General features: G+C 34.7%; 1 protein-coding gene across 5 annotated transcripts in view; it reads right to left on the bottom strand.

The window, feature by feature from the left end:
• Nucleotides 1-585: 585 nt before the first annotated feature.
• Nucleotides 586-14,693, bottom strand: part of FAM19A5 (family with sequence similarity 19 member A5, C-C motif chemokine like) — a 421,841-nt gene continuing 407,733 nt past the window's right edge. For 4 of the 5 annotated variants that reach the window (XR_005841183.2, XR_005841187.2, XM_015275813.4 and 1 more), the window contains one exon: nt 586-2,870. Coding sequence is in view for 2 of the 5 variants with exons in the window: in XM_015275813.4 (XP_015131299.1) it covers nt 2,862-2,870 (9 nt within the window). In the remaining 3 variants the exon portion in view is untranslated. Of the gene's footprint in view, nt 2,871-4,205; nt 4,299-14,693 lie in introns of all 5 variants that reach the window. The other variant, XR_005841186.2, reaches the window with a different exon arrangement.

The raw sequence follows: 14,693 nt of genomic DNA, 5'->3' as shown, positions 1-14,693 counted from the left end.
GGAACTTATTTTTGTAAAATTAGAAGCTCCCAATATTCTGAAAACATATTGTTCCTGAGAGACAACCATTTCATCACTGCTCTTTGGCTCGTAATTCACACCAACAAAGGCAGTCAGTATATTTTGTTTGTTTGAAATATTTTGTAGAGGAGGAGGGAATATAAAATCATTCTAAGTGTTCTGATGCATCTGTTGTAGACTGAATAATTTAACTGATCTTGGATAAATAATCCCAACATTTTTGTCTGATATTTCTGTCCAGAATAGACCATGTAAACAGTGTGCATCTTTTGTTCAGCATTTGAGGTACTCAGAAAACAGACACAACCATGCATGTTCAGAACTGATTGGAAACTATGAATTTAAAGATTATAGATGCCCATTCTTATATCCTCTAGTGGGATCTGGTTTCCAGAGAACAAATGACCTTAGTCTGATCTATAACTGAGCACACCAGAATGAATGTACCCAGGACATGAAAAGGGAAGGGTGAAACTTCAGTTTCAGTATATGACCCATGTCCTTGATTTCACATTCCATTTCTAAGTCTTACCATGCTCATGTCACGCTCAGGGAACAAAAGTCTCACTTATAAAAGGATTTTCTTTATTTTTCATAATTTAGCTGAACCAACACAAAACTGAATACTGTAAAGCAACAAAAATGATGTAACATCTTTAATTGTACTGTGTTAACTAAATAAGGCTACTACACTCCCTTTTAAATAAATCAAAACAGAGAGTTGGTAGAGTGAGGGATCTGGCTCTTGAGGTCTACATATACAGTAAATGTATTTACCATCATTTATTGCATGACATTTTAAACCTGACATTCGTCATTTATAGTGCAGTCAGTCCATAACACTTTTCAAGTGGCTGGGCTTTAATTGCTACCTTGACACTGGTCAAAATCCTAAGATTAAATAATAATTTTGTATATATTTATTTTATTTGAAGGCAGAATCATCTATAGTTCATCTTTCCTTCAACTTCTGCATTAAATAAGCAGAGGCCTGTATTAGAACAGGCCTTCAAAAAAGTTCTTTAATTGACTTTTCATTTTTGAACCTTCCATCTATGGTCACTTGAACAATCTCTATATATTTTTCTTTAGTAGCATAGAAGTAGCATAACATTAAAAGTTAATTGGAGTATTAGGTAGTATACTTGAAACCATAATACATTTGCCCGGAAGAAATGAAGCTCCCTTCTTGATTGTATCATACTAATAAGTACCAAACTTACACATAGAAAGGTATAGTAAAAGGGAATAAGGTTTTTGTTGTTGTTTCTCTGTTTTATCACATTTTCCCCCTCTTCTTTACTGTCTTGGCTAAATTTTTACTAACCAATAATACTGAAACTGTGGGCTTTCTAATAATGAGGTAAACACTGAAAGGAACAGGCTGCAAACAGACCTTTAGACTGTATTACATAAAAGTAGGGGGAAAAAAAGAGAAAAACACAGAGAGAGAGAGAAAGAAAGAAAAACAAAACTTCCTATGAAGAGCAATGAGTAAAATATTTTACACTCTATTTTTATAAGTACATAAAGACAAAAAAAATAAAAAATAAAAATAAAAAATGCCTTCCAACAGTGCAATGGTTGAATGCATTTATGTAATATAAACAACATTATTCTTTGCTTTTTCTACACAGTCCTCTCTGGTCATGCTTTACATCCAGAATGTCCCAATGGAAGAAAGCAAACGACACCAGTCACTTCAGAGACAACTGAAGTAATAAAACACAACTTAACTCTGAACCACTTGTCATGACTGTCAGAGTCATCACGTTAATTGTTAAATAGGATTTTCTACAAATATACAACATATAAAAACTGTTAAATATATAACTTTAGGCTTTTCAAAATACATTTAATGATCTCTTTCAAACAAGTGTTACTTTTGTTTTCTCTTTAATTTGCTTTCTGGTGCTAAATGGTGTATCAGATGAGACATAGGCCACAGATGACCAAACATGCTCTTTGCAAATACTGTATTATCCAACTTTAACTATCAAAAATGGAACTGTAGAAGAGGCATGTTTAACTGGTTAAAACTGAAAATGATTTTAGTACGAGAAAGTCAATCTAAGTACAGAGGAATAAAGGTGCCTTGTAGACAGTTTATGTTCTTTTTGTCCCAAGTTTTTCAAACATAGGTCATTTCCTTTTAGTGCTCCATTATGTTCTCTTGAATGTGTCATTTCAGGAGCTGGTCTCTGGGTTAGTTTTTACTGCAGTTTTCCATAAAGACTTCTGCTGGACAACATCTCAGTTTTGTGAAAGCTGGAATCATGTCTTTGTGGAGACCCCCTACAATTTAACAACATAACTCTGTTAACATTAAGATTGTGTCCACTTTAAAATAGATTTTGCTCTTTGGTCTATTGTATATATTGAAAGTATAAGAAAATAAAAGCAATTCAGACAGTTTAGGGCACAAGAAGAGTTTCTCTTTTGCACCTTAGTGTCCTCCCATAGGCAAAACAGTCTTCTCTAAGGCTGATTGGGATGATACTCTTCATTGTAGCAGACTCTTCAGATTAAAACATGTAGGTAACAGCAAGTTCAGCAGTGGTGTATAACGCAGATGAAACATTAATCGTGAACTTTTTTGTATTGCTAATGCCCAAGCATATCTCTTTTTTCTATATTCCTTAGTCCAGCGATCCTTAGTATGGTAGAACAAACTTTAGCTCATAATGTAGAGAAATTATGCTGTCTTTCATGAGATACAGATAAACAGACAGTTGAGTTGATGACATGTAATGGATGATGGTCCACAGCAGTGAAACTTGACTAAGTAGCTCACACAGAGCCTAAACCACTCCTACGAGGATTCTGTGTTGCTGCATTTGTCAGGAGACCTGTAAATCAATAAGAACAAATGAGTCAATGTCTTCATTTAAAATTTTGATTATCTTTGCTGCCCATTATTTTAAAATGTTCTGTTCTAAGTTTCTTCAATGAGACAGTTAATTAATTAGAAGATATTTATTTTTCACGGCAAACATTTTCCCTGAGAAACAGCATATAATAAAACTTTGTTTGCATTTATTATAAAACTATCACTTTTATAGTTATTTCTGATAAATCCATGAATATAAATAATTTACAACAAATTCAGTTCCTTCTACTCTCTAGCAAGCTCCATGCACTCTCTTTTTCATAAAAAGAATACACAGAATGTTCTTTTACCTGCATTAAATTACATGTAACAATATCTAATACACATGGATATTAAGATGACTATTAATTTACACATGTAGAATACGATGGAAAATGAGCATGACAGTCACTTATTAACAGTGCAAGTATATTTATACTTGAGGCTTTTCTGCCTTCAAGTTTTCACTGAGCGCTAGAGTGCACCTGTTGTTCTGTACTCTAATTTAATCAATACTGCCCTCTAGTGATGCTCTTAAAAGTGAAAATCAAATTTAAATAATGTTTATTAAAAGCCAATACAATCTGAAAATTGTTTTAGTTACACAGCGGGGGGGAAAAAAAAAAAGAGAGAGAGAGAGAAAAAGGAAGAAATAAAAAGGAAAGAGAAAACTGGCAGAGGACTGCCAATTTAAAAGAAAACTGTAAAGGAAGCTGTTGAAAAAGAAAGAGGCATTGGTTTGAAAGACAAACAACCAAAGCTTCCACTATAGAGAAAATAAAAGAACTGGAAGACAACACAAACACAGATGAGAAAGTAATGATTGATTTGTACAACAAGCTAATAGTGCTCACCCAAAGTATCAGTTTGGAAATGATTTCAAAATTACACAGACATTGTATGACACAAAACATTTGGAGGTGTACTAAGCAAGAATGATTGTTACAAAACATAGTTTGAATGTTCAAACACTATCTTCTGCTTCAGCATCGTTTTGTCTCCAAATAGGTAGAACTGTCTTTACTGATGGAAATTCCATGCATAAGGCCAGAAAATACTGAACAGTGAATGTAAACAAGCAAAACAAATAAGAAAATCCAGTTCACTTAGTTCAAGCTGTTACATCAAATTTAGAGTTTTTAACCTTATTCTCAGATAAAAGAAATACCTGCCTCCAATTTAGTGACAGCTTGAAACATAAGGATCTCTCTCTATATGCATCTACAAAGATAGATAGGTAGACAGATAAATAAATGGATATTTTCCTTATAAGGCATAAAATTTATGTCATAGATTTCTGCTTTTGTCCTCTCACCTTTTCCAGGAAAAAACACCCCAGAAATCTTGCACACAGCCTTTCGTTTTCGGACTAGTGATCAGATCTCCAAACCACATGGCCTCAGACAGGCTGAAGGCAAAAAACCTGGATGATTATTGTGGTATATTTCCCTTTTTAAATACACAATCAGCAAGATAAATAATTTTAAAGTTTTCTCTCTATTAGTTCCGTTTCCCCATTATGCTATTCCATGGGGTTTTCACAGTACCCCCAATTTTTTCTCATATTAGAAAAAAACACATCTTTTAAGGTACTTTTACTTTTTAAACAGCAAAAGAGAAAGCAGAAGATTTATAGTTTATTAGGTCTGAAAGTAAACTACTACTGTGTGAAGAACTAGGCTGACTTAGCTCCATCATTTCTGAATTAGGTTGGAATGGCCTAAAGCTAAAAGCAACAGCGTGAACTGCTGATGGACTGTGTTCAGTGTTTTCATAGTGTGCTTCTTTACCATACTGGTCCCAGGACAGAGAGAATTCACATTCATTCAACCACATTTATTTGCAGTTACCTGCTGCTCTGTCATCTAATGGATGACAAAGCAGCCTCCTACCACTCTTTCTACCCCTATCCCCACTTTGCAGTTCCTTGCTGCAAGAACATGGTACCAACACCTTAAAAGAAAGAGAAGAGAACAATACAAGAATTATGTATTAAAAAAAAAAAAAAACAAAAAACAAAAAAACACTGAAGCAGGGCAGGGAGTAGAACTGAAATAAAATGATTACAAGAAGAGGAAGAGTTTAGAGAACAGGAAGTGAATGTACAACTCTGGACACTGATAGGAAAGATGGAAAAAGAAAGAGGGAAAGAGAAAGGCATTAGTTAGCAAGGGAAGTTTAAACATCATTTATTAATGAAAGCATGATAAAGAAGAAAGACAGGTAATAGGAACAACAGATGAAAGGAAGAGAGTAGCTGAAGAGAGTGTTAAGAGACCACAGAAGAGGGACAACTACCCTCCCATCTCCTGTTTTTTTCCCTTTCATTTCTCATGGCAGATGTGTGAACCACTCCGCAGAAAAACAGACAGGTCAGGTAAGATGGAAAAGGGATACACAAAATGACTGTAAAACAACTTATTTGCTATTTATACTAACAATTCAAACCATGAGAAGTACCACATTTCTGAAATGAAATTCTAAAGAAAAACTGTGCTCTCTATGACTATTTGTTAGTAATTTCTGCAATACTAATAGGACCAATACAGATTGCAATGCTAATTATAAATTAAATAACAATATACCCTGAAATGTCTGAAAGCTTTGGCAAGATGTGTCAGTGTAATTTTTCTTTTTTTTTCTTTTTCTTTTACTTAGGGGACATGCAGCAACAGAAAATTAAAGAGAGCATCAGTAACAATTACGTAGTGCAAAGTTTTGTTTTTGTCCATCTCTATTAACTGAATCATGTTAATTACAGGCGTCTTTGCACAATTCTCCTTGTTGCTGACTTGAGTGAAACTGGAAATTCTCCCCAGTGCTTCAGACAGTAAGTTCTGACTCTTTCTGAAGGAGCCAGAGGTTCTGATGCCACCCACTGCACTGCCGTGGGGGAGAATCTTCCTTTGTGTCACAATGGTTTTTGTTTCATTTTGTTTTGCTTTTCTTGAGTTGTTGCTGAGATCACCTTTGCTTCATGGTGCACTAAATAAACTGGCACTCAACATGTATGAACCAAGAAGTTGATTGCTAACATAACTCATCTCACATTCAACCCTCAAAACCCACCATCTGTTTTCTCAATAGAAATCTTTTTTCTATCTCAGCTGATAACTGCAAGGGAAAATGGGAAAGTTGCCCCTCCTGTGTATTTCATATTCTTACTTCCACATACCTAAGAGTTCAAAAGCAAGGGTTCAAAACTCCTTGCAGAAAAGCTACTGCAGTGCTTTCTCTCAAAACAGAGGCTGAAGAGGTGTGCAGTGGCTTCCGGGCACTGATCCATAAAGGCACTGCAGTAAATGGCAAATGATGAGTGACTAAATGTGTTTGTCAAGTGTATTTCACCATCACCGTAACATTCCAGAATGTGAACACGAGGCTCTGAAATACCACACAGCTTCAACAATGTTATGTCATTTTTGGCATAACATTAGAAAACTGTCATAAGAATGGGTAACTTGATATAACAGACAAAACAGAATAAACCAAACAATTACTTGCAAGCATTCAAATCCTGTTCATTTCCTTCGGTACTACTTTCATAAGCTCTTCAGCATGAGTTTCTGCTCTACCACCTGCACCAGTACATTTATTTAATATCCCTCAACAGCTTATGGAAGTGATGTGCTGCTGCACTTCAGTCTTTTTTTTTTTTTTTATGTGTTTGTGTTTTGTAACTGTTCCCTGCTGTACATGACAAACCAAAACAAATTATTTTATTTTAAAAGAAAGTCTGAAGTGAGATGAAGTTAATTTCATTTAATGCTACATAAAAACTCTTTGTCTGATCCAAAGGATTAAAGGATACAAATATCCAAAAGGTACTTTTCCATAACAGTAAGTGGGAATCTCCTGTTGGGTTCAGGATTATTCCAATACATATATTACTTGCATTTACAAACAACTGACTTCAGAATGGAGGCAAATTAAAAGTTGTCTTAAAACAATTGGTCCAGAAATGCACCCAATATTTTAATTATACGATGAAAAAAATTTTGAGAACTCTTGAGCTTGTTGGACTTCAAGATGTTGAACAGGTATTTAGTTACAAGAGATTAAAATGCTACTGCACATTGACTATGTGACAAAAGCCCAAGCTCCATTGTGATTCACTGGAGGAAAAGTCATTTATATCATATTAATAGATAATCCAAAGGATAAGACAAAATGAATTTCATATGAACATTTATATCTTATTAACATTCTTGGATGGCTTTAATGTGTTCTGAGAATGTTTGTTTTTATTAGAGCAATTATAACATAGTCCACTTGATTTGTCATACTCCGGAGGGATCATAATAGGGGATAGTCTATCTCTAACTGTGCCCTAATGACACAGAAAATAGAACAGTTCACTAGTTGATTCCTATGGTCAAGGACAGAGGAAACACATTATTCAAGCCAACTTGATAATATGGGAATATATGGTGTTTTGTTGACTTACATAGGCTTTTCACTGGGGGGGGGGGGTGACAACAACAACAACAAAAACCTATGTCTTTGTATACCACAGCATCTGGAATCAAATTTTGAATTAAAGCATTTGAATTTCTGATCACAAACCAGAAAACTTAGCCAGGCTTACTCTAGCTGTCAAATATTTTCAGCCAGGAATGAGTTTCAAGAATTTGTGGCCTGACCTTTTGCTTCAAATGGAATTCACATAAATACCAACAATTCATTGTCAAGCCTGGTAAAGCTCTAGTAGTTTCATCTGATTTCCACTCTATATTTTTAGAATAAAAATGAAAGTCAGAGTGAACCAAAGTTGTTATTTTTGGTACAGTAGCCAAGTGCTATTACATGACTGTCTGTTGAAGTTACCTTTGCACACTAGGATGACAACTCTGAACAATCTAACATATTTCCAGCACTGATTTCTGGAAATTCTCAGGATGCCTACAATGTAATTGATCATTTTAGACATTTTAGTGCCGTCTAACAGCTGAACTACTTGTCTGAACTGTGTATTTTACTCTTTCGACTAGGGTGGTAAAAATGTTTCTGTGAGACTTAAGATGCCATAGAGCCCCCACTAGCGTAAATGGTTGGGTATTTTTGTTTTGTTCTGGTACGGTTTGATTTTTGCTTATATTTTTAGATGAATTAAAATAATAATAATAATAATAATTCGCAAAGATGGATGTAGTCTTGGCCAGTCTGTGTCACTAATCTACTTATAGTGGAAAACAGTTCCAAAGCTTTTACCAACTCACTACAAGTCCAATAAACAGCATGTCTTTCCCCTCTGCTTCTGCAGCTATCTGAATAACTAACCATGTATAATGCAAAAAAAAAAGATACATAAAAGCATTAAAATGCCCAAGGAAACCTTATCCTGCTTTGCAAGATACCTCATGCTTCACAGGTTTAAAAATGTAAATTTCTGGCAATGATCCTAGCAGTAGCAATGACCTGTTGAATTTGTTGAGAATTCCCATATCCCCTCTAAAAAGATTATTGAATTTTTCTCCTATTTCCCTGCTTTCTCCATGCTGTTCATATATTCAAACTGAAAGATTTAGCCTTCAGGAAAAGACAAGTTAACCTAACTTTAAAGTGACTGTGATTATTAGAAATAAGGGAAAGATGCATGGAGCTACTTTACTTAGTAATACTGCATTCTTTGACAATGAGCTGGTCATAGAAAGGACATCTTCAAGAGGTGAAACTGTAATATCCACACAACTAAGAATAATAAGATTCATCAAATCTTGAGGATGCATGTTTATAAAAAGCAGGGTAGCATATCACAGTGTATTCATGCTGTGTAATTGCACTCCAACAAAGTAGCATTCATGAATTACAGAGAACAATATGCAACTATTAGGCATCTTTTAGGAGAATATGCATTTTCTTTATCACTCATTATTTGCTGATGACTTGGTTGTTGTTGTTGTTGTTGTTGTTGTTTTACCCTTTTACTATTCAAATCAGGTGCAGAAAGGGGTATTTATTATTTGCAAATAAGATTTTTTTTTCCAGTAACAATTATTCAGTATCAATATTTTGTTCAGATCTAATATCTAAAAGTGTCATTCTTCCTTAAATATCACTCCCGGACCTATATTCTCAGCTTCTCCTGACCACCTATCAGGACTATCATCTTGATTTATAATTTCTTTTTCTATAAAAATCCTGCTTTTTCTCAAATTATATTCTTTGAACTTATAAGATCTTGGAATGTGCTGAGTGATATCACACATGCTTCCTTCTACTGAGTTACCTGCAACCAATACTAGTGATGGCCCAGGGACTATTCTTCTGATCAGGTAATCCTTACAATGAATGAAAATGCTAGAACTCAGATGAAATACATTTGGCTTTGGATCATGTAGAGCACCCATATTTAAGAGCCCAAGCCTAGGCATACATAATAATGAAAGCTTGCTTTGCAGCATCTAAACATAGACCAAGTAAAAGAAATGAAACTAGCAAAAGTGACCATAGCAGAAATATCTATGCTTGGAATATTCAAAGACGTTGAGTGCAAGGGTAAAGGTGGAAGATCTTTGGCTGTAGGAGCATTTAGGTCTACTGCAGAGAAAAGAACATGGTAGGTCACATTCTGTTACCTATGAAAGTCCAAACCAATTTCATGAAACAATATGGGTAAAGAGGATCACACATCTTGTGAGGAGTAACAATGCAAAATAGTGTATTTTCATCCTCTTCTGTACTAAGAAACTAACACTCTTAAAATATCCCTAGCTTAAGGCTCTAGCAATAAACCAATTGCATCTGAATTCTTCTTACTTTTTAAAAATGGTTAGAAGTGTGCAACCTCTATAAACCATATGAACCTAAGTACAAGAAAAAACTAAGATTTGTAACTGGCATGGAATTATAAGTTTGAAAAATGACTTCTCTGGTTCCCTTTGACTCTTCAAAGAAAAGCAAGTGCAATATTAGCTTGAGTGAGAGTATATACGAATAGCCAGGGGCCTTACTGAAGATAGTGAAAAAATAACACGGATTTTCCATTCCTGAGAATTTTCTCTGTGCTAGAAGACAGATTCAGACTAAATCATCATTGTACCTAGGAATTAATTACAATGCAGTAAATATAATGAGTATTAAATTCTGAATATACATACCTGTACACCTGTATTGAGAGCATACAGCTTATTAACATATCTTAACAGAGACATAACCTTAATTATGCTTAACTTTCTTGTGAAAAAATGCTCTAAATATTTCTGTGTGCTAATAAAAATCTATTGAAATAATGATCTTCCACAAAATAAAACTTTTATTGACACAACAGAAATATATCTTTCTTTCATAGGGAGGGTGATGTGAGTTTTAATTATAAAATTTAAAAGCAGTCTTGTCTATCTTGTACATAAGGTTTACAAGTCTACTTGATGGAAAAAGAAAAAAGCCAAAAACCCACATCTGCCAGCACTGAAGTCCATAGACAAATCTAAACTGTTACTTTTCTGTCTCTAATTAGAGGAGAGAATTGTTCAGGAGCATCTGTGAGTGACATCTGATTGAAAAGCAGGTGGTTTGGAGAAAGGTTGGTCTCTCACTGGCAATAAAATTGGGACAGTGATTTCCTAAGACTGATTGTAAAAATAGTTAAACCTCAATGAATTATACATCAGAAAAGCAATATGCTTTTAGATTGAATATTTGGATATTTCATCCATTAAACAAGAATTCTGACTTACAAAGCATGAGATATAAATAGAAATTTCAACTGTTAGTGGAGGAGCAGAATAGCCAGCACTCACCAGTGAGATACTGTGTCTGCTTTATGTATTCCATCTGATATCTTATTGCTTAAGAAAGCAGTCATGTTTCACATTATTCCAGAAAACAGTGCAGCAAACTAGATGACTTTTAACAAGCAATCTTGACAAATATGTCACATTGTGGGAAAAAAATCCCAATATTTAAAGCTGATCTGCTTTGCTGTTATATATAGGAGAAATAAGGAAGTGGACAACTGTGGGGACTGAGAGGAAAGGAGGGATATATGTATATAGCTGAGGAAAAGAACATGGGAGAATTTTCAGTTTTTTATATCCCTGTTTTAAAACAAAACAACATGCATTGCATTTTTCTGTAGGATTAACATATAGTTATGGCAAAGACAGGAAAACTAGCAGAATTTTCAACAAAGCTCAAATACTTGTGGACACAGAACTAGAGTAAAGCCTACCACTGCTCTTAGTCCTTATGATCACTGCAAAGAAGGGCACATTTTCTGAAGGAAAATGTTTCTAAAAACAGATTTGTTGTAAGACAATCTTCTTATATACATATGCAAAACAACACAAGCATGTATCCTGATTCTACACTCAGTTCAAGTACAAAAATTCCCAGTTTAACAGACTGTTACATGTTGTTAACAGATTTACAAGATTTAGCTCCTGCCCTCAAAGATGCATTGTAAAAGATGAAAAATCTCCTGACACAGCCCTGTTTCACAGAAAAACAAAAGTTCTTTATCAGTAGGAAAAGTGTATTCCTTAAAAAGTTTATGTTCACGCCTTTTATCAGATTAGAAGCACATTTCTGCAGAAATTTCTTTGTTCTGCCACAAACATGCAGAAAAGACAGTGGAAAATATAGTGATGAACCAAGTATTTTCTTCAAGGTTTTTTGAGGGTGGTTGTTTTCCAACAAAGGGAAAAAGACAGGAGTTTAGAATTTTGTGTAAAGCATTGTATGTTCATCCTCTATTTAGTGACAACTTTAATCCAACCCAAACTATCTTACATTTCTATGATTCTATGATTCTATTAATATACACCTACACCTTTGTAGAGTTTCAAGTCCTCCTGTACTACCTCTCAGAAAATGCTTTATATATATATATATATATATTTGTTATATACTCTTATAATGCCATCTAAAATATCGTTTTGTGCATTTATGCTCAACCTCCGGTTTTCAGTTTTGCATGACTTTGGGAAAGCTGGGAAAAAGGATGAGGTGCAGAATTTATGGATCTGTATCCCAGTCTAGCCAATTAAAATATTTTTAACTCTTTAGTGACAAGGAGACACCTGAATGCATTACAGCATTGCATTCTGATTTACAGTTCAAAAATTAAAGAAAAACTAGAAATGTGTGAAATACAGTAGTTCAAAAGCAAACCAGTGTGTCACTTTCTTTGCAGAGAGACCTGTACAATGTGCAGCATATTGAATCTAAATTATTTGGCAAAATCACCATTACCCTCCCTTCTCTGTTTCTATGATATTTGGCAAGCAATACTGTGGTGATCAGATTTCTGCAGCAGACTGAAAACAAACAACAAAAGAGGAAAAATAAACTGTGGCAAATGTCAAAGAATTTGCTATAATTTACAATGAATTTCATACACACAAAAGACAGAACTATATAACAGCAGCTTCAATACAACTTTTGAAGCTCAGGAGAGGAAACAAATTTGATCTTTACTTGACAAACAAGGGAGAATGTTTCATGTGCTACTAATAGTAGTGGGGAGAATCCACTACCTCATAGTAACCTCTATTAATCAGATTTTAGTGATTCCAAATCCAATGTCTCTTCCATGACAACCCTTCAGCTCTCCACTATTACATTCTCCTTGAGTTACACTCAGAGATTATGAGATCTAAATGTGGATATAAGTGTGTGATGATTAAGTTTTATCTCAGAAAGGGTCAACAAAATCTAGAGTTCAATTCTGTCTAAATATAGATGCTTGGAGCCTTTGAGAAAACTTCAGACATCTTCCTTGATCTCCAAATGCTACTTCAAAAGTCTCTGTGTCCTACATGCATGATCCTGAAGGTATCTTAGAATCCTGGAATGTGTTGGATGCCCTGGATATATGAGTTCAGGGAAATAAATTCTGCTCCTACTCTTTCATCAAGTTGCAGATATACCAGACAGCTCCTCTTTGTGACTCTGCTGGCCTCATTTGGCCATGAATTACCCACTAGAACCATGCATAAGTTCACATGCATTGCTACCCAAGCCATATTCACGACTAAGCATTTAGTAAGGGCTGAATGACACAGACAGCAGATAAGAGGGTTAAGATACCAATCTTAAGAGCAGTTCCTGTGCCTGAAAAGTGAGCTAGCTAAGACTATGTGAAAAAAACTGAAAAATTTGTGTGGTCCCATCCTTAAGAAGGAAATATGACTGCGGTGATCACAATCCCAGAATTTCAGGATGAGATCGCTGATAAGTATCTTACTATACCATGCATATGTCATTACAAGAGTTATGAGAACTGTCATTTTGTTTCCTAGAAACATTTTTCTGACTGTTATCTTTCAAGTTTGCTTTCACATTATAAATAAAATAAGTAGTAACATCAGACTTAAAAATACTGCAAAAGTAACTGAGCTATTAAAGATATATTTCAGGGTTAAATCAGAGCAAAATACACCACCTTATGGTCCTCAAAGAACATTCCTACTCTGTAGGAGTAGAATGAACCTTACTGGTTCATAAAACAGTTACTCAGATGCAATTCAATGAATATGAGAAGAAAACAAACTTCAGGTGAAGATAGGGACCAAGATACAGTATTGACAATGTCATTAGTCAAATACAGCATGGCACACTGCTGTTCATCACAGTATTACCTAATGCAACAAATAGGCTCCGGAAACCAAAAACGTGAAACTGATTTTTTAGCACAATATTTCATACTTTAGGACTTCACTCCTGTCTTTATGGTAAAATATTTTCTGTTGAGAATGCAGAGATTTCTTTTTCTCATAATACATTTTCTCAGATTTGGAAAAATAAAAAATAAAAAAAAAAAAATTACAAGATATCTGAAAGACTTCAGCTGCTGGCAGTACCAAGCCCTTGGTTCCTCTGATATGTCTGGGCTTGTGAGGGGGAGGTTCTCAAGACAGAAGGAAGAGATATCACCATGTTTTAGCAGTTACAAGAAAGTACATCAAAGTTAAGAGGATAGGTCCTAAAATATTAACTACAGTCCAGATGGCCTGTGTGGGTGAAACTTGAGAATGTTTTATGAGAAATCACACAAAACTCAGATGCTATAGAAACAAGACACAAAACAGAAAAAGAGGAAAATGTATTACTGACTCTGCCAGACATGCTAGGCAACATTTCATAAATATCAGATGGAAGAAGTAATGATCAGTCTTTCCTTTGAGGTCAGGAATTACATGTCATATAGTACAGGACTAATGCACAGATGATATCATTTGGTTTGAGTTTCTACTGTCAATGAGAGGCCTGTATGTTCGCCCCAGAATATGTTTGATTTAGGCTATGAGTTTCTTGGAGATGTCAGCATATCAGGGTTAATTAACAAGGAATAGTTTGTGTTTGTCTGATATTGACCCTTTTTCACTAATTAAACAGAAATGGAGAAAAGAAGCAAATGATATTTTATTTTTTTTTTAAAGTAGAGGAGAAAATCTGCTGTGTGTAGGAGAGAATGTGGGTGTGATCCACAGAATCTGTAAGATATGCACGGACCACTTTGGGAATGACACTGCAAGCAGGAATATGCTGTTGAAATACAGCTGTGCAAGGTGTAATCATAAAATTGACCCAGCACCCACATCTCACTACAAGGTTCAGCTGTGTCTTTCTTCTACACACTATGATTAAATCCTTTCAGAAGGTTTTTATCATCACTGAACTCAATAGGCACCAGGCATATGTAAAAATTATATTTAATAGTTTCACTTTAGGAAAAAAAAAAGATATTTCAAAAAGTTAAAATTTCATTTTAAAGTAAATCAGTTACTCTACAATTTTTACAGAAAAGCAGATAGTCTGAGGTGTCAATATGTTTGGTTTTTTTTTTCAGAGCATGCTG

This window comes from Gallus gallus, chromosome 1 (assembly GCF_016699485.2).
Source record: "Gallus gallus isolate bGalGal1 chromosome 1, bGalGal1.mat.broiler.GRCg7b, whole genome shotgun sequence".
Lineage (NCBI taxonomy): Eukaryota > Metazoa > Chordata > Aves > Galliformes > Phasianidae > Gallus > Gallus gallus.
This window is presented reverse-complemented; position numbering and strand designations above follow the sequence as displayed.